The sequence below is a fragment of the Liolophura sinensis genome, chromosome 8 (assembly GCF_032854445.1).
Source record: "Liolophura sinensis isolate JHLJ2023 chromosome 8, CUHK_Ljap_v2, whole genome shotgun sequence".
NCBI classification, from domain to species: Eukaryota; Metazoa; Mollusca; class Polyplacophora; order Chitonida; family Chitonidae; genus Liolophura; species Liolophura sinensis.
The window spans coordinates 37773244-37799712 of NC_088302.1; the positions used below are offsets into that span (position 1 = coordinate 37773244).

At 38.0% G+C, this 26469-nt stretch overlaps 2 protein-coding genes across 2 annotated transcripts; one reads left to right on the top strand and one right to left on the bottom strand.

The window, feature by feature from the left end:
• Nucleotides 1–455: 455 nt before the first annotated feature.
• On the top strand, nucleotides 456–5643 carry LOC135472565 (membrane-associated progesterone receptor component 1-like). The gene is made up of 3 exons (XM_064752121.1): nucleotides 456–768; nucleotides 2226–2381; nucleotides 2945–5643. Exons 1-3 carry the CDS (start codon nucleotides 456–458, stop codon nucleotides 3112–3114), a joined length of 639 nt encoding a protein of 212 aa, XP_064608191.1. The 3' UTR covers nucleotides 3115–5643.
• Nucleotides 5644–12729: 7086 nt separating this feature from the next.
• LOC135472867 (electron transfer flavoprotein-ubiquinone oxidoreductase, mitochondrial-like) lies at nucleotides 12730–26323 on the bottom strand. Its single transcript, XM_064752573.1, has 14 exons — nucleotides 26254–26323; nucleotides 24678–24788; nucleotides 23800–23952; nucleotides 22916–22992; nucleotides 22305–22386; nucleotides 21890–22008; nucleotides 21198–21275; nucleotides 20576–20788; nucleotides 19292–19366; nucleotides 15840–15983; nucleotides 15264–15438; nucleotides 14519–14701; nucleotides 13855–14076; nucleotides 12730–13171 (listed from the first exon to the last, which is right to left on the bottom strand). Exons 1-14 carry the CDS (start codon nucleotides 26288–26290, stop codon nucleotides 13008–13010), a joined length of 1833 nt encoding a protein of 610 aa, XP_064608643.1. The 5' UTR covers nucleotides 26291–26323; the 3' UTR covers nucleotides 12730–13007.
• Nucleotides 26324–26469: the final 146 nt, after the last annotated feature.

The following is a 26469-nucleotide window of genomic DNA, read 5'->3' on the forward strand; positions in this document are numbered from 1 at the left end:
TATTCCCAGTTCACTGTGACAGTGGTTTCGGTGTTCGTACAGAGACGTATAAAAACACGCCTTGTAGTCTGGAAAATGAGGGCCTATATAGTATAGTCTAGATACATGTAGTCCCAGTCCTTCATACATGTACTTTAGTGAAGTACAGGTGTACAGTACGCTTCATTACCATTAAAATTGAGTTATTGTTCGTAAAAGTCATGAAATATATGTTTTTATAATGAATCATAACAAAAAACAAGAGGGCGGCTATAAATTAAGGTATCTGGATGGCAGGTGTTGCAATGTCTTACAGACAGACGGTTTGTAGGTTAACATCTGTCAGACATAGAAGTCGACCGCCTAACCGGCTAAATGTGCCGCCCACGTCTGTGATTGGCTCAGTTGCCTGCTGGCCTTTGACCTGCACTGAGTCCTTCACCTTTACTTGCTACATCCCAAACGTGTGTGTCAAAATGGCGGAGGGAAGCGACAACAACACGGGCAGTGACGGTGTTTTATCGTCTCTTATGAAGGAGATCTTTACTAGCCCTCTTAACATTGGACTGTTAGCAATATGTGCATATTTGCTCTACAAAATCATAGCCGGTAGAAGAGCAAAACCCCCACCAGTACCTGTTCAACCTCAACTTCCGCGCATGAAGAAAAGAGATTTCACTCTGGAACAGCTACGGGAGTATGATGGGAAAGGGAAAGACGGTCGTCTTTTGATCGCTGTCAATAACAAAGTGTTCGATGTGACGAGAGGCAAGAGATTTTACGGGCCAGGTATGATGATGTACTTAGGATTTTCGAATCAATCTCTGCGAAGTTTGTCGACAGATGCGAAGCAGTGCTATGCAAACATCTGCAACAAAATGCAGACATAGCTCATCTTTCTTTAGGTTTACATCATTATTATGACAGTGGAACACGCATATACAGAATCTGATGATCATGCAGCATGGTTATTCGCCTAGAAACTGAACCCTGGGTCACAGTGAACTTGTGTCGTACTGTGTGAATGTAAATATTTTAATCATGACGAGATAAATACGCCCTTCAATAAGTTCACCGTGACCTGTTTAATCCGAGATCGACACAGTTAAGCGTACCCAGGCAGTAGGCCAAGTCTGTTATAGCCTTAAACCAATCTAAAAGTAGCACGTGTACTTCTGTGACACAGAAATTACATTCAGTATTGCAGGTTTATGTACTTTCGTGATTGATCAACAGACAATGTAGTGTTAAACAATATTGTTCATATATATACCATTATTAAAAATTGAAGTGAGTGCAACAGCTGCATTCATGTGGTGCCAGTGTGTCATGCAGACCTAGTACTGTGTAAATCGTTTAATAATGGAAAGATTTTATGAAACAAACCTGGTATGGTGATATGCCACAATGCGTCAGTATCAGGTTAAATTTTTTTTGTTACTATGACAGTATTACTTTTGTTTGATGAAATCTTGTGTACACATTGTCACATATTGTGACGCATTGTCATCATGCATGCACAGAAGCTTGCGTGAACTGCCCGTTTATGTCAGGTTTGTTTGGTAGCTGGAGGCACACTGTGGTTCATCATAGTTTTCTTCACTCAATTTTTGCTCTTTCGGTCATCTGAGGCAATAAATATTCTTTAGTGTCATGTACAACACAAATCAATTGGTCAGGCAATGGGGCCCAGCTGTAATACACATTGGAATAGAATACATAGTGGTTTTATTATCGGTATTATGAATCACATTAACATTAGAGAACATACTGTAAGTATAACTGGTGATAGAAATGTTCATTTAGATTTTGCAGACACTCAGACAGAAAGTAGTGACAAAGAATGGTACATCTCTTGTTGAGTTCTTTAGAATTTAGCCAGTGGTAAGATATAGTGGCTTAGATTCCAGTTATGATTCACATTAGGTGTGGTAATCAGTGGCCACCCTGGGCTGTTGCAAGATGTGACCTATTGTTGTTGATCATGCCTTCAGTTTCAAGTTTTAACTGGATGATGTAGTTCAATTTATTTGAATGAAGTAGATATGTATACATGTGTAGCTACCTGCATCTGTATATTGAATTACACTGAAAATGAGACCCTAAGCTCTGCATGGAACATCAGATTGAGAGTTCTCCTCCTCTGCATTATTTAGTCTTAATTAAGAAAATGGAGTTGATGCATTTGTAAACTGTTAAAGATATGATATATCCCGTCTGTATTTGTGTATGTTTTCTGTTTTCAGGTGGGCCGTATGGAGTGTTCGCAGGGAGAGACGCCTCCAGGGGACTGGCCACATTCTCTCTCAGTGAAGAAGCCATCAAGGATGAATTTGATGATTTAAGTGACCTGAACACGATGCAGATGGAAAGTGTTCGAGAATGGGAGATGCAGTTCTTAGGTATATTTATATGAGAACGGGCCCATTATTAATGCAGATTCTTATGTTATATTGGAGTCAGTCTGTCAACCCATCTAGTTTTTATCTGTTTTCATATTGTAGACTTGACAGAAAGATTATTCTGCCTGAAGATAACATAAATGTCAAATTACTCAAGTTGCTCTTTGTTAAACATCGCCGCAGTACGGCTGAGAGATTGCCAGGGTGGTGTTAGGCTGTAATCATTCATTCTTTCTTGTTAAACACTGTGATCATTGGGACCATGTAATTTTCCAAAGAGAGGACATATTGTATACCTGCTGCAAAGGGTGGAGGGGGGGGACTTGTCACTCTCTCTTTATCTCTTGATGAGAGCTGACATTGTACAAGTGCACTCTCACCCCCACCACACACACACAGCTCCTTCAAAAGTTGGCTGGAATAGGGCGGTTTGTATCATTTCCACATTCACTAACAAACCACCATCATGCAAATTTCAGCAGAATAGAATGTATGAAACATTGTAAAACTCAAGCATTACAGATTTTGTATTCATAAACATTATATTTTGTGTCAATTTACAGAAAAGTATGAATACATTGGTAAGCTTCTGCGTCCTGGAGAACAGCCTGCGGACTATACAGATACTGAGGATGAACAGGGCGATGATAAAAAAAGACACTGCTACAGAAAAGAAGTCACAGTGATAAAGGTGGCAATGTCTCATGCTAAATCAAGTCTTCTATCTCTATAAATCACTTGCCCACTAGCCAAGATACAAGCATAGTGGACTAGTGAGCCAATTGGTGGTGTATTCAGCATGTATTGTTTATACATTCGACTAGAGTAACCCTAAAACAGGTTGCTTAATGTAATTCTGACGCATCAAATCCTGTGTTTTTGTTTTTTTTTTTATTGTGGTATGAAATCATATTCGGTACGGTTGTCAGTTTATCCATGCGAGATGATTACTTCGGTCAGATGATGTGCGTTGAGCTTGTCGAAAATCATTTTATTTGCTCAGTGTTCACAAACATTTCACTTAAATTGACTTTAAATCTTATCCACCTCACATGTTTTAGGGAAAAATGCTGTATGTCACAAAATATTTAAAGATCTCCAGACCTGATAGATATCAAAACACTTTTTTCTCACACTTAATAGTTTCTTTTAATTTTCCTCTTGAAGCAGTATCAGGAATATTGAGGGCTCCTTGAGCTAAAGCTTTCCATAGCCAATCAGCTGTACCAACCAGCTCGCGGATTGAATTCTGGCTGCTTTACTTGGTAAATTCAGGAGGTGGTTAGGTTTTGACTTTTTATTTCAAGTCATGGTGGGTGAGGAGTTAGACAGTGCACTCCAAGTTCCTCCACCCATAATGATAAAGATGACCATTGTCACATAAGTGAAAATTCTGAGTGAGACATTAAAACCAGTCAAATCAAATAAATTTCCTGTAATTGAATATTTATACTAGTGGTGCTGTACCTGTTAGGTTTGCCATATTTATAGTTGAATGGTGCTTCTGAAAAGAGACCACTACCCAGACACAGGAAAAATATTTCAATCACTGAGTTCAGTTGAATTCTTTACAATGAAGAAGTAATACAAAACCTGGATGCTGAGTATTACATGTAGTTACATGTAGAAGTATCCCTTTTGTTATCCCAGCTGTGACAGATAGAAGTATTATAGTGTCAGACATTGCTTGTGTTTCAAAGTAAGGTTGGTATATATTCACCTTTTTTTCTTGTTATTTGAGTATTAATATGCATATTCACATGTGTTCAAGTCATCAGACCACTTATCCATCTTTTCTTTTCAGTCCATCAGTTTAATTTCCGTTATATATTTTTCCCCAAATATGCCTGTATCAGTAATTGATTATGCTTTAAATCAGATTGTTAGATTTAAATTCAAATCCACCTCCAGTCGCTTCCTTGGCTGAAAAAATAAGGTTCTGTGTCAAATTTGTGAGCCCATCAGAGGCTCTAAATCGCACTTCTTCCAGCACTTTTGAGTCATAACCTGTTTCTATTTCAGACTGTAACATACGTGTGTATTGTTCTTCGTTGTAAATAGGATGAATTATGTACAGGGTCATTGGATTAACCAACTATACATGTACATGTATGTGAATGAGTTATGTACATATATTCAAGGTATGATATATATTACACGCTGTTTATAGATAAACAGTGTCTTTGTACATGGTAATTTAAGAGAATTCTTAATAATGGATAGATCTTTAGCAGAGTTCTTCATCTTGATATATCTTTAAAGCCTGTAGAATAAGTCTGTCAAGGTATGGAAGTATATAAGCAGAAATCAATGGCATATTAAATTACTTGTATGTGTACTGTTGTGGTGTTTTTACGTGCTTTGACTTTTACTATACCAGATGTTGCATATCTTTCAGTAAAGTAAATGAAACCCGGAAACTATTTTTCATGTTGGCTGTTTACTACAGCCCTGTTCTGGCATCCTACTTGGCTCCGTGTAGTGTTACGTAGAGTTTACATACTACTGAAGGTTGTGAGTAGTTCACAGTTTTTTGATTTAAGGTGTTCTTTGTGGAAATATATGGGAATGACTGACTGTCAAGGTAGTAGAGCCTTTTTCCATGAGCTATCGGTTTTGCATGTATCCTTTACTGTTGACATAATGCAGATAACATAGAAAAGTATGACTTTGGAGATTTGATCGACCGTCTCACCTTATTTTACCTTGGGGCACTTTCTGTCCAGGGTACCAAACCATAGTGACATTTATGAAGTTGTAAGAGTGCTAAAAATATGGTACATTATGAAAGTTATGGAAAGTTGCCTGGTATACTTACATATACGTTACCCAACTAAATATATGGATTTGGTATTTCTCACTTGCCTCTTCAAACAACCCTGGTCAGAGGGGTTAGTTCGTCCTACATAGAAGTCTACCGGTTGTATCATTCTTTTTAATCTACCCATATGTTTGTCTCAACAACCTGTAAATGTATTTTAAAAATAACCATAGAAGATTTATTATGTGTTGCATTTTATCCATCCCGTTGTTAGATTTGTCCTGCTCCATTTCCCTATATGTTGTGTCTTCCCATCATGTTACTTAGTGATTTACTTTAAAATGTTCGTCACTCCACCTTCAGCCTGAAGTTTTGGCACATGCGGATCACCTATACTGCCTTTGTCCATTGTACAGCAAAGATGTTTGCAATATTTTTTTGAGTCTTCAAACTGTGAATTTTTCGATTATGATCATGATATTGTATAAAGTTGGAATTATTAAAAATTAGTTTAACTTAAAATTTGTTTATCGCTCTTTATTATACCCTCAACAGTCTCATTATATCTCACTAATGGTGTAGATTATAATGTTAAAGTTGGGCCTTTACAGAAGTTTCGATGGAAGAGACACAAGATTAAGGGGTTCCCTTTAGTGGTAAGCTTTCGGGGCTGACTGGTAATGTGTTTAATGATCTTCTCAAATTTCAAGGATTAGAACTGTTTCGGTGGCCAAAAAGACCGTCCGCCTTGAAGTCCGGAGATCTTGGATCAAACCCGGAGAACATGGAAACAGGACTGGTTGGCCCGGTGTCAGTATAATGTGACTGTGCAGGGTGTCTTAGACACGATACTTCATTGGTGAAGCACTTTGGCGACATGGACTCGCCAGTCATAAGAGGACAGTATATATTTTGTACACACACGCCGAATAATTCCTTGTCGTCAAATGACTGGAAAATTGTTAAGTACCACGTAAAAACCCAAGCATACTTGTAAAGGACGAACCATTGGGCAGGTGGCTCAATGGTAAGGTGTGCGGTTCCGAACTGCTGATACACAAGGTACGAAAGTTCTAGAATAGGCGATGGACGGCACGAGAGTCCACGGTTTACCCGCGGCGTTCTACTCCAGTCACTGCATAGAAGTGAAAATGGTTAGTGGGAATATATGTGATCTTAACCTCGTTCCAACAATCAGAATTGTCAATACAAAATAATTTCAGAATAATGGTATGAATTGTTTCGAACGGATCGTGGAATATTTCCCATGGCCTGCCATATACCCTTCACTTTGGATGATGACCGAACCATCTTTTAAACAGATGAGAGATTTCTTCGGGCGTTGATGACTGCGGCTTTAAGTGTGGAAGTTTATCATGTACCTGGCGTAGTTAGGGCGGTGTTTTACTGCATATACATGTAAATACGAACACTCCGATTTCTTCCATTCACCCATAAATCTGACAGGGCGCAAATGTAAAAATAAGTGACAAATTTTTCAGTATGATGTTACACACCAATCAAACCAAAGGCTTTTATTGTTCAGGGCCATGGGCAACTGTTTTGTGTATACTCCAGCAGTTAAATTTCACTTACCACAATTTACACCTCGAGCTCATCGAAATGTTTGGTATACACGTATTCCCCAATTAATCCGGTTTGTAGATAAGCCAAACACTACACCGTTAAAGAACCTTGTAAAAAATCCAGCGTGTTGAAGTACAGTATTAAACACTCTTTCCAATACAGAAAATATACATATGCAGAGCATGAACAATACAAAAACCATCTCTTTTTATTGTGCTTTACATGTACGCAAAACTGGAGCTAACAACATGCAGTGCTATATTAGATATCACCCGTAACATTTCGCTTAATATTACTTCCAGTACACAACTAGAGGCTAACCCATGAATTTTATCATTTACGGAAATTAATATGCACACAGGACTTTCCTTACCTTGTGTCATTGTGATTTGCGCGTGTGCAAAACCTGAACTCACTATTCGTAGTACTCTTTGAGATATCATGCACCGTTATATTTACCACAACATTGAATACAATATACAAGCGGTCAACCAGAGTTCAATACACGCAGTAGGGCTTGTTAGATATCCCTAATAAAGTAATATAAACTCTAAAGCTGAATTAATTAATAAAGTAGTATTCCAGAAATGTTCTAAAAATACTTAAAAAATCCTACACCGCTTATCAACAAAATAAATAGCAAACAGTCGTCAGCACCTAGCCACTTATTTTGTGACGCCATTTTGTCATGTTACAGCTATACACAGTGACGTCACAAAACGTAGGAGCTCTCTGGCACCATTGGTATTAAACAATGTGACAATGGCAAATACAAACAAAAAGACCTGATACCCAACCAGATAATATCAGCTCCGTTCCGCGTTCAAAGAGCCGATGTTTCTTTTAGTTTGGCGCTCGTTCAGAGTGATGTTTGTGGACACAAGCGTCCTGTTTTAGCGGTCCTGCTCGTCCTCGTCCGGCATAGGTGTAAGCACTTGGCCTATAGCTGGCTGTACCGACTTCAGGGATTTAACCGAACATATCAGGACCTTCTAAATTATATCAGGCTCTTTCATTCAGATTTGGGGGAGATATTTTCGTGATAAATCTGACTTTGTAAAATAATACAAAGTCACAATATTTTTCTATATTTTTTTATTTTTCACAATAAGAAATGACTCTCCCGAAAGGGGTTTCTTGCCAGCTCACCCAAACAAGTTACTGTAGTATCCTGCCCAACATGTACGCATTGTGACATGGGTAGTCGTTCCCAGCTCCCTGCTCATAAATATGTGGTTCAAAACCCATCAGTTTAACACCTACACTAACGACAAAATCCAATTTATTGCATCCATAGGTATCTACCCACTATAAGAAACCCCTCTAACAATGGAGAGCGTACAGGTTTTTTGACGTGACAGCAAGTTATCACCTAACGCTTTAAGCGCTAGTGATTGGCCAAGTTCATCAGGATTTCTACAACATGGCTTCTCGGAGTGAATTGTCCATCAGTGCCATATCCACAATGCTGAACTTCACCATCTCGGTTTTCAAATCTTAATAGAATTTTTTACATATATATATATATATATATATATATATATATATATATATATATATATATATATATATATATATATATATATATATAGTGGCAGACTATGTTCACTTTAACATTTAATTTATTATTAATTTCACTGTTATTGGATGACGACGCTCGCAGTGTGACATAAACTTCTCCTGTACCCTGTAAAACAAAATAATCAACGATGGAAATAGTCACGTTGGGAGAAATTTTCGAACCGCCAACATGTACGTACATTGCTGGATGTTCGAGTATATAAAAAATTGTGATTTGACTTATTCAAAAGTTACAATGACTAAATCATTGACTGAGAAGGCTTTATTAATGTCGATTTTAACATATTCGAGAACAGGATCACTTTAGGATTCAGTGTACACGAAACATAAGGACGATTCGAGTTGTGAAGGTAAGTAACATTTTCCTCGTGCATGGACTTACATACAGGATCTATGCTGAGCTCTACATACATATATATAGTGGCCTATAGCTTGGGCTACAAGGGTTATGGAGAGATACATGTACCTTTACAGATATTTCAGAATCACTCGATATCTTGAAATGAGCAAATAATTCTATATATCGAGGGATATAAAGTATATATATTGACGCCCTGAATAATCCTTTTCCTGGATGACACCCAAGACAGATTCTTTGAAGTTTCTCACAACATCGCTGTTGGGATGGTTAACCCATTGAGGGATTTTTCACTGATTCCAAGCGAGTCCCACTCAGGACACTGCACTGTAATTTTCTGATGTCGTACAGGCGTTTTTAAGGGTTTATACTGTATGATGTTTATTCATCTAGATAAAAGTTAGAATAGATGGCCTCGTTCCAGGGACATGAAGCTCTTTTAGGCTTAATCCAGTCTTAACTTGTATTATTTAATCCTTTGTTTGAAATTAAACTCCAGTTTTCAGTTATATCATCAAAGTTTGTCATGAAAGTCATGCAAGACAACCAGTAATAAAAAAAATTCTAAGCTAAGCTCTAATATTTTGTGTAGGGTACTACTTTGAAGATAAGACTAAGTCTGACTTTATGTCTAAGACAGCTTCTTGATCCTGGAGTCCTGTACTTACTTTGCTCTGATAGATGTACTGGCACCGTACCCTTTACATTGGGACATCACAAGAACTGATTTGAACACGAAGGCTTCAAAGTGTTATACATACACGTATATATTATATAGATGGTATGATGGTCTTCACTGAGCTCACCGCTACCTGTTCTTTCATCCATAAATCTGACAACGGTCGTTAAATAGGCCTTAAGAAGTAAAACATCCTTTACTGATGTATGTATTTATTAGATTTCTGTGTTATGTCGTGCTCAAGAATATTTTACTTATATTGGGGCCAGCGTACATGATGGGAGAAAACTGAGCAGGTCCCTGGGCTAACTGCGCCATCCTCTTACACTATACTGAAACCGAGTGAATCATGCAATACCTGGTCTCTCCCGTGGTTCGGGGTGACAGTTTGCAGGGAAATGCAAGGATTGTCGATTTGCAAGTCATCTCCATTATGGCCGTGCTCCTGTTTGAATCCGTGGAGATCCAGCCTACCTGATGAGCGTTCTAAACTCTCAGCCAACGGAATGTAGATAGATATATGTGCTGTGAATCTGTATTATAACTGATTCCCATGTGGTTTTTGTTCACCCATAAACTGACCATCGTCGTATGAGTGATATTGAGCGCACACCACGTAAGTTGAGCACTTTTAAACAGGAACTATGGGGTATACTGTCAACTGTCAACTGTTTCGCCTTCTTAGATCTGGCGGCTCAACTTTGGCTTACCGAAGCCAATGGGGAATTTAGATTATGGGGAAGATAAGTTTATCAAAACATAGGCCATAAGAAAGTTGGTTCTGCTCGGTGCATGTAGGTTATATATAATATACAGATCTAGAGTGTACCCCATCATAAGTCATCTTAACCCAAACAAGGTGTGCGCGCGCATGTTAGCCAAAATCGTGAAATCACGCTATACTGAACCGTCTTGGGCCGTGCGTTACTGCTCAGAACGGTTCAAAAAACATTTTCATATCGGTATCGTCCAGTCAGTGACCGCACCATACAATACAGTGTAGCCATACACTTCATGATCCGCTGCTCAGTGTACATGGTTAATTCTGTGCGGTCGTGGGCCAAAGAGTACACCGCAGCGTGCAGCCACTAAGTATACTCAACAAAAATATAAACGGATGAAGCAATGTTATACTGTTTTCTCTCAGTATTAAATAAAGTGTAAACTCAACAATTATACCCCGTTCACACGGGCAAAATTTAAACCGGATCAAATCTGAAATGGTTTAAATCGAAGCCTGTTGTAAATATGCCCCCTCTTTGCGTTTACACGGGTGACGTCAAACCGACTCAAAGCTACTTTCGCAATTTAAGCCAGCTAAACTTTGCCCGTGTGAACGGGGTAACAGATTAAGTATTTATTATCAATTGTGGCTTCAATTTCCACCAGTTTTTCACAGTTTAGGGCAACAATCCAGGAGCTATGGCGGCTTGAAAACAGTGTGGTCGGTTATCACATTACCGCCCTGAAATGTGAAAATCTGGAGGGCATTGAAGCCACATTTGTTCATAAATACTTAGTCAAATTGATGAGTTTAGTTATTCAATAATGAGGGAAAACAACATAGGCTAAAATTGCTTATCGTGAGTTTATATTTTAGTTGAGTAGGCCTATACTTTCAATAACATGCCTACCGGTTACAATCGCGCAGTAGGGTATGGCTGCTACTCTGAGCCACAATGTTCCTGTGGTAGGCATATACAATATGGGACGTTTCTGTCGTGTTTGGGCTATATTATACATAGCATATGAAACACTACAGCACCGTTCCATTCAATAATACTTGTAACTGGTATCCTATCTATCAGTTCCCATGATATGGCTATAGGTTAATGTAAAAACTAATATAGCAAGGATGTTGTTTTACCTTTAAGGTCATTGTAACATAGTACACCTGTTGCTATCACGCTTCATTGGGCGTACAAATTCTCTGTATTCTGGTCGTGCTTTGCCAATCAGTTCAGAAAAACATCGTCAGTTTTAATAATGAACATAACATACAATTAAATAAGAGTGTCCCGGGGAAGTTTTTGGCCTACATTCCCGCAGGTATATAAATGCAGGGGGATCACAAAAACAAGGCAGAATCCACACTGTAACATATGGCCACAGATATAAATGTCATTCATGTATTTTGCAAAATTGAAAACAACCAGTCCGAAAAGAATACTCCTTTTCCTGGATTACAGTTGTGTAAAAGTGGATATAGATGTACAAAAAAATATGGCTGGTACTCTATGTGGCCAAAATTTATTCTCTAAATTGCAAAAATTTGGAAAAAAATACAGTGCAATATATTCTTTTTGTATATAACAGAAGAAGTTTCAGATTTGAGTGGTAGGAGCTCTGTAGAACTAGGACTGATTGCATAAAGGTATTTTGATCTTGACTTTCTGAAATGACTTTATACCATATTTGAAAACAAGAACCAAAATTTGTGATATGTAAAAGACAACTTACTCACACTTACATTCTCACAAAACCAGAGGCCCACACTTTATTTCTGCAAACTTAGTTCACTTAATGGGGGCCTCTGTGGCTCAGCTGGTTAGCGCACTTGCGCAGCGTAATGACCCAAGAGCCTCTTACCAATGCGGTCGCTCTGAGTTCATGTCCAGCTCATGTTGGCTTCCTCTCAGGCCGTACATGGGAAGGTCTGCCAGCAACCTGTGGATGGGCGTGGGATTCTCCCCAGGCTCTGCCCGGTTTCCACCCACCATAATGCTGGCCGCCGTCGCACAAGTGAAATATTCTTGAGTACAGCGTAAATCAAATAAATAAATAAATAGTTCACTTAATGTAGCATGAAACCATCACAAATGTCCAAGAGCAAATGATGCGTTTAAGTCAAGGGGTCCTAATGCAGACACACTGCCATGTGAATGAGAACAGCTGACAGTGCAAAATTGTGACAACTATAGCTACCGTGGTCATTAATCATTTGTAAATCGAGGATTGTCACGCGCTCAGCTCCAATACTAAAAAAAACCAAAAACAAAGATGTAAAAGATTATATTTTCTTCAGTGAAATACGTAAAACTGAATGTCAGAGTAAATATTGTTCAGTTTGTGTACACAATATTACTACATCTAGGTATACACAATAATTGACAAACAGTTTTGCTTCTGAATTTTAAAAAGGAGTATAGGATGTAGTTTTTACACAATAACCTAACATACATATACAGCAATGCATAACAAGATGCTTGAAAATGTTATTAAAATATTTCCCTACCAATGGTTTTATATCATTAAAAGAGTTGAACATCTGGATTAATGGAACTAAAGACTCTCCGTAAGAACGAGAGAGAAGCCTGAGAGACTAAACTTTCACATCAAGCATAAATGAAAAGAAGGATAAGCCAACAAAAGTTTAAGGACTTTGTTGTTTATTTCACACGACTACAAATAGGTTTCATACATATATACATGCATATATTTACAACTGAAGTGATGTGCTTTCATCTTTATTTCCTTGAAGTATTATCTCACAAGTGTACATTGCATATGCCACCACCCTCAGATAAATGTTCACCACCTTCACTCTTCTGAGGGGTAAACTCTATCACAACAGGCAGCCATTACTTTGCACTGCATTGCAATTGCTTACTATGAAGATACCTGAGAGAATAAATGCTCTGCTATGAGTGTGATGAGGCCTCACATGCCGTTATAAGCGGGCCCCTCCCCACCCTGTGGGCACACCCAGTTGATGTTCTGACTGGGGTCCTTGATGTCACACGTCTTACAGTGAATACAGTTCTGAGCATTGATCTGTAACCGGCTGCCCTGGCCATCTTCTCGCTCTACGTATTCATACACACCTGTCAAAATGTAAGAACATGTGTTAATACACATGCTGGAACTATTTTTCTTACGCTCCTCTTTCCCCTACTAATACCCCACTAAGGACAATGTCTTGTTCTGAAAGGGAGAGATACTTTTTCTGGTTTTGTTTGAACCAATCAATCACTTACCAGTTACAAAAAGACAATCAAGCTTATTGGTTACCGAGAGAGGAAGTAAACCACCGCCCTTCCCTGGGTACTTTGCAAAACTCTTCACTTGCAGTTGCAGCCAAACTAGCCGTATTTGAGGCTGTGACCTAACTGGTCATGGACTATGGTAACCGTGAGAATGTTTTCATATTTCAGTGGAAACACATTTTATGTTAGGACATAAGATAAAGGTCAACATTTTTCAGTCATATGACAACGAAGGAATCCTTAGAGTGCATGTGATGTGCTTCCTTGTTGCAGGACGGATTTCCTCCGCTCTTTTAGCTAGTAGTGCTTCACTGAGGTTCTGGTTTAAGGGCACATGTGACATTAATATCAACAGTAGAAAACATATCCATATTAACGATGTTAATAGATCTCCTATATTTTTAAAATTACTATTTTTTACCTTTTGCATTATCACAGCCATATGTACCATGTATATATCTTAAACAATGTACAATTCTACTAAACAAGCCCCTGAAATTATGCAATTTACTGTGCATTACCTGCAGGGCAAAAGCGTTGTTCAGGGCCGTCATACAGCTTCAGGTTTTGGTTGACAGGCACACTGTCATCCATCAGAGTCAGGTGGGCAGGCTGGTCATGATCATGATTGGTCCCGGTCAGTGACACAGAGGTCAGGAGGTCAAAACTTACCACTCCGTCAGGTTTAGGGTATTCTATAGGAGTACACTCCGCAGCAGGCTTCAGTTGAGCATGGTCCATTCCTAAACAACATTGATATATTGATATATCAGAGTTTTCTCAGCACTCACTCACCAACATTTTAAATGATTAAGAAAAGACAACACATGATATAACCAGAGTTATTTAAGGACAGGGGCGAAAGCAGACTTAAATGCTCACAAGCATTTCTTCTGACATGCTTGGGAACTCTATATATCAACTTCTAATAATCTTAGAGCAACCGGAAAGACAATGTTGCATCACTCATATCTCACCCACAAAAAGTTGAAAAGCAAAGTGGGGTTCGGAAGACCCAAGCAGAAACAGATGCCTCCCCATATTACATAAATAATTAGGACAAATGAATTTTTAACTGACAAGCAACTTTACAGGGATGAAACACAATCATTCAGTTACAACATTGTAACAGATGTCTCAGCTGTAACACGTCAACAGGTTCACACATCTGAGGTAAAGACCCACCTTTATGAGACAAAGTCCAAGGCTCTTTGCCTCTCAGTAAGCAGTAGAAGATACCTGTGTACACCAAACCTCCATACAGCCCCAGGGGACTGTTGAAAGACGGACGTACATTGCGGACAGCTTTAATCTCATCCCACACCCAGCTCTTACGGATCATCTCTTCATAAACAGCAGGCTCCAATCCTGATCACAGGAAATCATCAACACAGTTATTTAATAAAGCCTATCTAGATTTAAACGGTAAACAGTGTAGCCGAAAATATTCTAAGTAATGGAGAGGATATGACTTCACAAACTGTCACAAAATAAGGTATTCAGCCTCACAGCGATATACTGTATTGGAGCTTTTCGAGTATTCAATTCAATTTTATTTTTTTATTTATTTGTTTGATTGGAGTCTTGTGCCATACTGAAGAGTATTTCATTTACTTTTTTCAACTCAAGAACAATTCACTCATACAATGGGAGTAAAAGAAACCAGAACAAAACCTAAAAAAACAAGTTCTAGTTTACAATTATAAATGTGAGATCATTAAACTGATGAAGATGAAAACCCATCTTCTTCCAGTTCTTATTTCTCGATTTTTTATTGTTATAACACTATGATGAAGAAGCTTGAACCTGCAGAGCTATGCATCATAAGGAAGCACTCTCTTCTTCATCTAGGCAAATGTATAGGGGTTATCGACACCACAGTCCTTGACATTTCACATTCACTGACATGACTCTCCAGGACTTCACTCACCCTTGGTGGCTGAGGTAGGGCTAGTCTCCTGGTCACAGATGGTCTGAAACACTGCCTCAGCAGCCACCATTCCACTCTTCATGGCGTTATGCGTGCCCTTGATCTTAGGCACATTCATGAAACCTGGACTGCAGCCTATCAAAGCTCCTCCGGGAAAGGTCAACTTGGGAAGAGACTGAACAGAACAGGATGTAAAGTAATGAAAATATTTTCACATGTGCTTTTCCTTAGAACATGTAAGCAGGGTTCTCATCCAAAATATTTCAAGGATTTGCAAAGACCTAATATTGTGCGCTTTCCATCACTTTACAGAAGCATAGATCTTCACGAGGAGTAATAGATAATGTCGGGGTACCTTGTTTATTTGTCCCTTTTCAACATTATATAATGTGATATTTAAATAAAGCAATTTCAAGGACTTAAAAAAAAAACATTTTTCAAAAGTGAATATCTAAATTCACAGTCGAGTGATGATATATTACAAGACTTTAACTCAACATACATGTCACAGATCAATACCTGCTCGTCCATTCGTATAACTTTTCATCACTGATAGGTGTGACAAAAATGGATTACCTGAAGGCCGCCTTCATTGAGAGCTCGGGCCCCATACGCCACTCTTGTGCCAGATCTAAACATAGGTTCTAAAGATGGGTGGTGCTTGAATCTCTGGAACTCGCGGAAGGGGCTCAGGTAGGGATTTTTGTAATCTAAACCAACCTGCAAACATACACAATAACACTGGAACATCAAAACTCAACATTAAAATGTACAAATGAGTTTGAAGAGGTTTTGGCAAAAGATAAGTAATGGAGGCCAAACATAGAGGGTTCACTGCTTTGGTTAAATATGATCCTGACACAGAATTTTCAAACAGAGTCTGGACTGAACAAATGTTGTCCAAATATTAATTCACTATTTTTGATGGGCAACAATATGTACTTCCATGCTTTTTTTTATCTTAGAGGTACACAGAATCAATTTTCATCGGCTGGTGTGAAGGAAAGCTCAGGCTATGCCTAGTCTAAGCTGAAGTTTAGATGTGGTACGTTTATTCAAGCATTACCGAAACTGCAGGGCTTAACACAGAAAACCCTATCTTCACCATCAGCCAATCACCATCGATCCTGTTAACTCAAATTCCAAAATATATAGCGCAAACATATTTTAAACCTAGAGCCCAAGGACTGTGAAATGGGTCTATTGTTCTTCTTCTGTTTTTATATTTGTTGTAACTAATGACCAATTGTCTTCTAGTACAATTCACTGATCTTCACCCACAAAGTGTCTATCAGTTATTCTGTTTGTAATGGAGGACCCAGCCCACCGCATAATGACTTGACTTCAAAAAGAATGCATTGCACCAGAACGTCATATTATGATATACTGTAAGATTGTAGACATTTTCTCAAAATTTTTTTTTTCAACTAAGTCATTTCCATTTCTATTTGTTCAGTTAGTGCAAGCACAAAAATCTTCATTATTTGTACCACTGCTGTATGTGGCAATAGATCAAGGCAACATATCATTATACTTGTTTTATAATGTACAGTTGTACTTTAACAGTATAAATATAGTAAGGACACATAAAATACATGTACAAATATGGTAAGGACGCATAAAATACATGTACGATCGGTCAATCTTTTTAGGATTATATCCAAATGTTCATCACTTATAGCAAACATAAATGACAGCTCATTCCACAATTTTAGAGATGCATGTAAATTCTTCAACGAACTATGAAATAAGTTTGTTGGCATTCACACAAATAGGAAGACAAACTATTGGGCAGTAACTTACGGGGTCAAGCAGTGCTACAGGTAATTTTCACAGGTAGTGCGGTACTCCCTACTATACTGGGTGAGGGAGTACTTGGTAAGCCTACTGCGGTACAATTGGTTTGAAAATACGGAACGCTTCACTATTTTGGGTCCCCAGCAATATGTCTGGAAAGTGTGAAGTTCATTGTGTGAGGGGAGTTGAGAAAATCAAAAGACATATATGTGCATATGTGTATAGGCCTACCGGTTCAGAGATTCTTGTAGTTACATATAGGACTACAAGTATATGTATGTGCATGTCAATTGCCCAGAATACGCATGTTTCGAGATATGACGTTACGACGACAGAGTGACGTCCCTTTATGATATGACTTTGTCACTTTACGACACGGTAGGGCCAATCTGGTAATTTTAACATGGGGTGGTATACAAAATATAGAGAAGTAATTGAAAGGATTACACTGATCTTCTGAATTGTGTTCAGGGGTGAATTAGCATTCCCCAATATTGCACAAAAAATGATGTTCTACCATTACTTTGATCTACACACGCTCGCTGCCATCTTAAAAGATAGGCAATTAGCCCTACTGTGCCATAATGTGGCGACGTCTTTTTGCACGGAGACGTCATTCTGTTGTCGTGTTTGGCGTAACTCGAAAACTGCGTATTACGACTTGTCATAACATTCTAGAATAAATTCCTTATTTATAAATCTTCGTCATGAGGGATGAATCTGAATGACACTCACAGGCCTACATTATTTATTACACCTCAACCTGTAGGTTTACTGGGTTTATTCCAATAACCCACTTACTGACAGCCTTACAATTTCATTTTGCTTTGATACCAGGGGTTGCAGTATTATTTCATTCTATGGTAACTTGCCTGATGCGACTGGTAATTTCTTTTTACATGTTGGAACATTTCTGTATACAAGAACAACTGCCGTTTTGGGATCAAAATATGATACGCTTATGCTAAATCCAAATGCAGGCCTACAAATTTATCATCTGTGCTTTACTTAGTGGCAGTATACAGTATAAATCTAAAGTGTTTCTGAATATTCGCTGTTCTTGTGATTGTTGTATTTCTTTGCATTAGCTGAATTTGCTGTACAGTAACCCAAATGACCACTTTTTTTTAGCTTTGCTACATCTTCTTCAGGGCAAACACTAGAGATTGTCACAAATACAAATATCACAGCAGTCATTCTCCGTGACTGGGGGTAGTGGTACATGAGCCTTTGCTGTAACCGTCAGTTTCTGAAAACTAACAGGTCATGGAGAGCGCCGCGCACATAAACTACTTTGGAGATCTACTTTTAATTCTGACAGGACTGTTTGCTTTAAATTTCGCATGTACTATTCCATAGTTTTCAGGAATTTAGTACTAAGCTCTGTTTTAATATTAGAAGCATATCATCTAATTTTTAAGCACATTTACGCCTGCACGCCCCTTATTTATAGCACTGGGGTCAAGGTCCAATGGCATACCCGCCATCTGACAACTTTTATTTTTATCATTTTAGTGACTAATATGAACGTAGGCTACCTTATAGTAAATCTTTTTGCTGCTCACACTTTCACAGACAATGAAGGTACCTCCAGGTATCTGACATTTACTATCACAATCCTAAAAACAGTGCAAGCACATTCGATAACCTTTTGTGGCACGGAACTAAACAAATAATAAATGAAAGCATGACTCCTAACATAACTAAAATTTTTATTCAATGCATAATCATAACATATAGATCCCAACAAAACAATGAAGAAACCATCATGAAAGGAAGCTAATATCTGACCATAACACATGGTCTATTTCATTAAGCGCACTGACACGTCGTACTTGATTGAAACTACTTCCAACAATTTTTCTTCACATTTCTTCAAGCCTCTATAATGGGACTCTGGCGATTCTCCCCAGTAGGCCCATAAAAATGCAAAACATCAGTCTATTCATTGTCATACCCACATGAATTTCTATTATTAAATTCATACCTTAAAGTATGCAATTTATAGTGTTTATAGAGAACGAATCTACTAGAAAACACAAAGACTTGGTGCCATTTGAATTCAAGTTGAAGTTTATCTAGGATTCTGCAATAAGTTTAACGTATTAATATATTAAGACTGTAAATTATAATGTAATAGAAACAATTAGTGATTAATAATAGAATCAAAGAGTTTACTCTTCACAGATAACCTGGTTTTATCAGATTAATCTTCATATATTATTACTTACCACCATGCCTACAACGACTTGTGGTGATCCTTCATCCAAATGATACAAAAATGTTCCACCATACGTGTGAATATCCTGTTAGAAAAAGGAGACGTTAACCACCGCACACAACTTGTTTAGCACCCTATTAATATATCACTACATGTTTTATTCACACAATACAGCATCAGTAACCTCTGTTCATGTCATGGAGGACTGGTAGTAAGAAGTTATAATTTTATCAACATCATCACCCCTTAGAAGAGAACAGGAGTTTCATTAGCACCTCTAAATTTATTCACCCCTGACTTTTGATTTTTCAGGTGTGCCTTACTATCACACCAAGACTTTGTTTCAGGACTGTATCAGCTGTGAAAGTGTGCACAGTGAACAGTGAGTGTAAGCCCCATTCCTTGGTACCTGAAACCCTCTCCCTTAAATACATGAACATGTACCTCCTGTGGGGGGATAAAATTGAGTGAGCTTCCATACATACGTCGATTTGTAGGACAATATAGCAACGAGAAAACATAGGCCATGAGCTACAGGCTTTGCGATGATAGATAGACTGGATGCATGTATTAGGGTACATCAGCCTGCTCTTGGTCGTTAGTCCAATACAAGGGAAATAACTCTATTGTGACCAATGTAAAATCAAACAATAGGAGCAGCAACTGACTCCAGAGATGTTTTATGTTCCTAGTTTACATCAAGACATCCAGTGATATTTTTCACTCATCTCTTCATTAAATGTTTTGATGAAATATTACTAGAGAATTTATGTTATCACCTGAAGGTCTTCCCTGCTACTATTTATTCAACCAGCATTTAATTACTATGGCAGTCAGTTTTATGAGTGGAAATACAGACTTGCATCATATCAGTGGAAGACAAGTGGTCTCCTATGGAAGTGGAAGTCTCATATACAAGTGGAAGACGATGAATGTTAGACTGTGCAAATCGCCAGGGTTGTTAACCACTTACTGTCAGAAAGGCCCTACAAGCAGTCAGAGTGTGTGAATGTACAAATTCCCTGTACAAAGCCGAATTTGAACCCCCACTCTGTGTGTCGAACGACTGAATGACAAATTTGGCAATTACAGGTAGAGAAGCATTGATTTATTCATTTATTTCATTGGTGTTTTACGCCGTAAAGAATATTTGACTTATACGACGGGCGCCTGCATTATGGTGGGAGGAAATCAGGCAGAACCTGGGAGGAAACCCACAATCAACGAGAAAAGAGGAGCTAAGTTGTCACTTGTAGTGTGTGCGTGGAGTAATATTACATGGATGTCTACTCACAAATGGCCATCCAACTGTGTGCTCCACTCTGCCTGGGTGATGATGTTCTGGGGCTACCTCCCATAGCTCCTTCAGCCCAATCCCGTATGTCTGAGGCTGACAGTTCTCACGGAGGTTAAACTGTTTGTATAACTGCTTGGCCAGATGGCCATGGCAACCCTCTCCAAATATCGTCACTTTAGCATGAAGCTCCATCCCTCTCTCAAACGTTTCCTTAGAAACAAGAACACAAATAAAATGTTTAAAATTAATGCAAACTATTGTGAGCACAGAAAACGTCCTACCCTTTAAACATAAAATAAATCTTTAGGTTATTAACCGCACAACACAACACAGCGAACACACAAAGTATTATATGCTGGTTGTCGTGAGTAAGTAAAACATTCTTGGGTATAACATGAAGCACAAATAAATAAATTATTCAATGTTTCTGTTAGAATATTTTGCTATAAAATCTAGACTACATATACATATAACACACCACTTTGATACAAGACAAAAACATTTAAAAAAAAAATACTTGGTGATTTCAGATACAAATAATACTATCATCACCAAAGAAGTTTATAAAGCAACAATGTACATCAAGGAAAGAAAACCCTCAATAAAAGTATTTGCTTACCTTTGGTGAACCATCCTTGTGAATTCCTACATCATTTGTTGCTATACCTTTCACACTTCCATCGTCATGAAATAAAACCTGAAATTAAAAAGTTTTTTCAATAAATCAAAAAAAAAAAAAAGTACAAAAAATGAAAGACATCAATGTAACAAAAATAAATGGATTATTAACATGTAAATCATGAATCAATATAGTAGAATATCATATAGATGTAGAATGGTGTAGAATTACCATTAGTGATACCTTCTAGATATATCTATATTTATTTTAGTCCATGCTCAATGACACTTAACTTTCACGCTGTCAGGATGTAAAACGGGCAGAGTCTGGAGAGCACTAATGCACTGCATCACATAACTGAATAGCCTTAAAGTAGCACAGAATTAGCACAACATGTATTTAAACTTTATATGAAAGTTGGTGATTTAACATGAGGCTTTCAAATACCTTTCTCTCCATAAGTACTTATGTGCAGTGGTTCATTCTATAACTTCTTATAACCTTGCTTGTGTGCCAATAATATGCCTAAGCACACTATCATAATATATAAGGAGTATGGCACCTCAACTGCAAAAAGTATGGCAGTGTATCCTATAAATGCAGTCCTCAAAAGTTGGACAGACAAAAAAGTAAAGAGAAAAAGTTGATACAGTGACTGCTACCCAGAAAAAGTAATGCCTCAGCTGACTCACCTCACTAGCAGCATAGCCCGGGTATAGCTCTACCCCCAGCTCCTCTGCCTGCTCTCCTAACCACCTCACCACATTACCCAGCCGCACTATGTAATTACCATGGTTATTAATAGGCATTCCTGTAAGAACATATGTAGCAGATTACACTCACAATATTATCATGTTGCTTACACCAATATTGAGGGATATATCTGGCATTATTAGTAAGAGAATGTGTTATGTTCCTTTCCCAGCTTTTAACAGCCACAATACCTGTATCATAGCTGTACTGATCACATACTGTGAGTGAATATCTCCCATGGTCTTTATACATGGTCATGATGATATAGGGCTTTTCTTTACAATTTATCTCATCATGAGTGTTTCATGCCAGGCTCAATAATATTTTAGTTTACAATATGTTTAGTGATCGTACCTGGTAATACTGGAATAGGTATTCTGCCTGTCTTGGTCAGCAGTGAAAATTTGTCACCTGTTACCTTCGTTTTCAGGGGAGCCTACAAATACCATAGCAATTTGGCTGTAATTAATATACTGACCACAAAACACATGGTGAATACATACAATCAGAGAAATGGTGTGAAACTGGAAAGATCCAATGACATCTAGCTATTATCTGCAAAGCAAGATTAAAATAAATCTACATATCAACTCATTTTCACATACTTGCATTAATACTTTGATGCTAAGGGTTTTCAGTCTGTCTGTGCCCTACTCAAGAATACTTCATTTTCTCAAAAACATTTTACTGAACAGTTCTTGGGAACTGATTCCTCGGTTGATTTTTGATCCTCGCTGATTCATCCAAAAGTTCATACACTAATAAATTTGTATTAACATAACACAAAACACTTTTCATGTCGACAAAATATTTTTTCATGTTTCAAATTTTGTTTTTATGAAATTGAAACTTTCTTTTGCACATAACTGCCTGTGCATTTCATAAAACAGGAATCATAGTCACACAACATCATACCATGGATTGTTATTTCAAGCATTAAAATGTCTTTTTCCTTCCTCACTTACCCCTCTCTCTTCCCAGTCTGGGAACAGCTCTGACATAGCCCGGGGCTCTATACATGCTCCTGATAGAGTGTGACCACCTGTGGGCAGAAAGTAATGACAACTGTTCACAATAGCCTATCTACCTGAGAGAGAGGAGTACAATGTATGAAAGACTTTACAGTTTAGACAGTTAATTTTTCAACACTGAGAACCAGCTCTTTGTCCAGACCAATGTGGTATAGTAGCCTACTTCACAATAACATTACACTCAGATATTATATGCTATAAACATGAATGCTTGAACAGCATGCTAACGATGATGTACGGGCTCTTGCTGACTCGTTTGGTTGAGATGTTGTTCTTGCTGTAACTGACGGGCCCCTAAGCAATGAGGCCGCAGGCTAATACGACAGACAAGCAAATAAATTTCCTCCTTAATAAATACAGTATATCACCTTTTTCACCCTGCTATAATAAGCTGGCGAAAAATCATGTGAAGTTAGATGTGATTTATTGTTTATCACATACAATTTCATGTGATTTTTCACCTACTTAGTATAGTAGACCCAATATTTTAATAAATTTAACAGAAAATTTCACCCTCCTAAACGCTGGACATGGCAATTATAATAAGGTGAAAAATTTGATAAAATTATAACTTATTTGCTGTATATGTAAATGAAGAGATATTATTTGCATGATAGAAGCAAAGATCAATTGTTTTCAACAAAAATGCAACTAGCTTTGTTGACAAACATGTTAACATCATAGGCACAGCACAAAGGTAATATCCAACATTCGTATTTTCTTCATGTACAGTACATGTTTGCTATTATTTATGCACCTCAATCTATATAGGAATAAAGGGATTAGTGGGCTCCGTTGTCCTACTAAATAAACCTCACCTATTTCTGAAGCCTTCTCCACCAGGCATACTCTGAGTTCTCGGCTTTGTTCATTGGCTAACTGTTTGAGTCGACAGGCAGCTGACAGTCCAGCTGGTCCACCTCCCACGATTACAACGTCTGCCTCATCGCCATACCTCTCCATATCCACATCTGTCAAACAACAACAACAACAGCAATGGAGACACACATATACATGTAGGATGCTTACATGCTGTACAATGTTGAAATCACACAAGATTGGCTACACAGTATAAAAATATTTCCAATATAAAGAATTTAACAGTTTGGGCGTTTATTTGAAAAAAAAAATGACAAAATGGAACCATAAATAATTGGTACACAAATACATGAAGATAACAGTGCATGTATTTACAATTCATACATGTATTACATATATATTTATTTATTTGATTGGTGTTTTACGCCGTATTCAAGAATATTTCACTCGTATAGAGGTGGCCAGCATTACAGCGGGAGGAAACCGAGCAGAGCCCAGGGGAAATCCACCACCGTCCACCATCTGCAGACTGCTGACAGACCTTTCCATGCATGGCCGGGGAGGAAGCCAGCATGAGTTGGACCTGAACTCACAGACTGCATTTCTGAAAAGCTCCTGGGTCATTTCGCCATGCTGGCGTGCTAAACCCCTCCGCCGCAAAGGCCCCTCATTACATACACATGTATAGTTCTAGTTACATGTACGTGTAAGTCCATAACATGACATAACAGATTTATAGTAACATATAAAGGTACCTTTCCTATTCATCGGGGCCAGTCAAGCATGAAATAAAAATTATTTAACCTTCAAAGAGGACATACACAACAATTACCAAACCAGCAAATAGACTTATATACAAACACAGCTATACACTGACCTTTCCAGCGAGGGTCGCTCTCCCTGGGAAATACTGTGTAATGTGTTGTTATTTTGGGAAGAGAAGATTCCGATCTGTAAAACTGTCTGAGCAAGTTGACATAGCATCTTGCTGTAAGAGAACATAATTTAATTTATTAAAATTTAATAAATTGGTGTTTTACGCCGTACTCAGGAATATTTCACTTATATGACGGCAGCCAGCATTATGTTCGGAGGAATCCAGGCAAAGCCCAGGGAAAACCCATGACCATCTGCAGGTTGCTGGCAGACCTTCCCACATAAGGCTGAGGAGGAAGTCAGCATGAGCTGGATTTGAACTCACAGTGACCGCATTGGTGAGAGGCTCCTGGGATCATTAGCGCACTAACCAACTGAGGAAAATAATTTAATCCATTCAAACTAAAGAGAATTATATACATGTAACTTAACTGACTTCATACTCTGAGACTAGGTCAAGTTAAAAAAAGTTTCCAGTAAAAGCAAACACATGAAACGAGTCATGTTACAAACAACATTTTATCAGCCCCAACAATTTTATAATTATTGTGTTGCAATTCCATTCAATTTTGATAACCTCTAAACTTCATAAACTTAGCACCAAAGAACAGCTCTAATAAGGCAAAGATACTTAATTCAATTTGTGACTCACATATGAGCAAACTATGACCTACTTTCATATCCAAATGAAAGAGATCAAAGTCCACTTATACATAGTTTATATTTCCAGCAAATATTTATGCACCGGTTAGAACTAGTAGAGTATGAAATAACTGCCCTACCTCTGACAGTAGACAGAGCTGCTGATACAAAACAGAGGCAGTTCAAACCAGACTGACAAGGATTTACCTACATACCAATTTTTCATCCCCCATCATCATATAATTTGCAGCCCATTTAACACATGTGCATCTATGGTAATTTTCACATACATGTAGCCCTGTCATTGTTTTGTGGTTATATTTCATAAAGAATCCCATACTGATCTGCCTACATAAATATGAGAGCTAATATCATTATTAAATTCAACCATATATCATTCTGAATGTGCTTTCTTACATGTACTATTAAAAACATATTTAGTTGGTATAAAATTCTATAACCCCGTGGCGTAATTTGGTGGAAATTGCCATGAATTCATTTTTGAAGCTGATTATGAAACCTACATTTCTAACTTCAATGTTTTCACACACCAGTAGCGTAGTAAAATACAGGTACAGTACGCAGTCTACCTATGACTAGCTGGTACATAATCAAACTGCTCAGATTAGAGTAAAACTGAATCATTTCTAGGTCTTCAAACTAAAATTGGGGTAATAATGATCCCTAGAATGATACTGAGTATGTGTTAGTCTTTCGTAATTGCCTCTAGACTGTTTGATAACACTGACCACTGCCAACACGTCGTAAATGTCAACTTGACCGTCTTGATATCAATTTTATACAAGCTTTAGTACAGTAATCTCAGACGCTGCTTTGAGCAGGAAGAACGGAATGCCTTTCATATTTAATCACGATTATATAAGGGTACACAGGATAGTAATGAACAACATCTACTTTAGAGAACGGCTTCTTACCATTCTTCAATGTCAACCTCTTCGATAGTAACGCCATGACTATGTGGGACCACTTTCCGGCTATCGTCCTCGTTCCCAGGCGCTCACAGCTAAATGTGAACGGCGAACCTATTAAAGCTGTCACTGCCAATGGGACTCGACTCGAAAGTCACGTGGTTTGTGGTAAGTCTGTTTGTCGTAAAATCAAGAGACCTGTTTACGGCAACAAAATAAAAA

Bases quoted from the DNA above. Each gene is read 5' to 3' on its own strand.
- LOC135472565 (XM_064752121.1), top strand. From the start codon at position 456: ATGGCGGAGGGAAGCGACAACAACACGGGCAGTGACGGTGTTTTATCG. The intron at 769-2,225 runs GTATGATGATGT...TTCTGTTTTCAG, and splicing joins CAAGAGATTTTACGGGCCAG to GTGGGCCGTATGGAGTGTTC. The intron at 2,382-2,944 runs GTATATTTATAT...GTCAATTTACAG, and splicing joins ATGGGAGATGCAGTTCTTAG to AAAAGTATGAATACATTGGT.
- LOC135472867 (XM_064752573.1), bottom strand. From the start codon at position 26,290: ATGGCGTTACTATCGAAGAGGTTGACATTGAAGAATG. The intron at 22,993-23,799 runs GTGAGGTTTATT...TTCTGCCCACAG, and splicing joins GGAGAAGGCTTCAGAAATAG to GTGGTCACACTCTATCAGGA. The intron at 14,077-14,518 runs GTGGGTCTTTAC...AATGTTGTTTAG, and splicing joins TTGGACTTTGTCTCATAAAG to GAATGGACCATGCTCAACTG.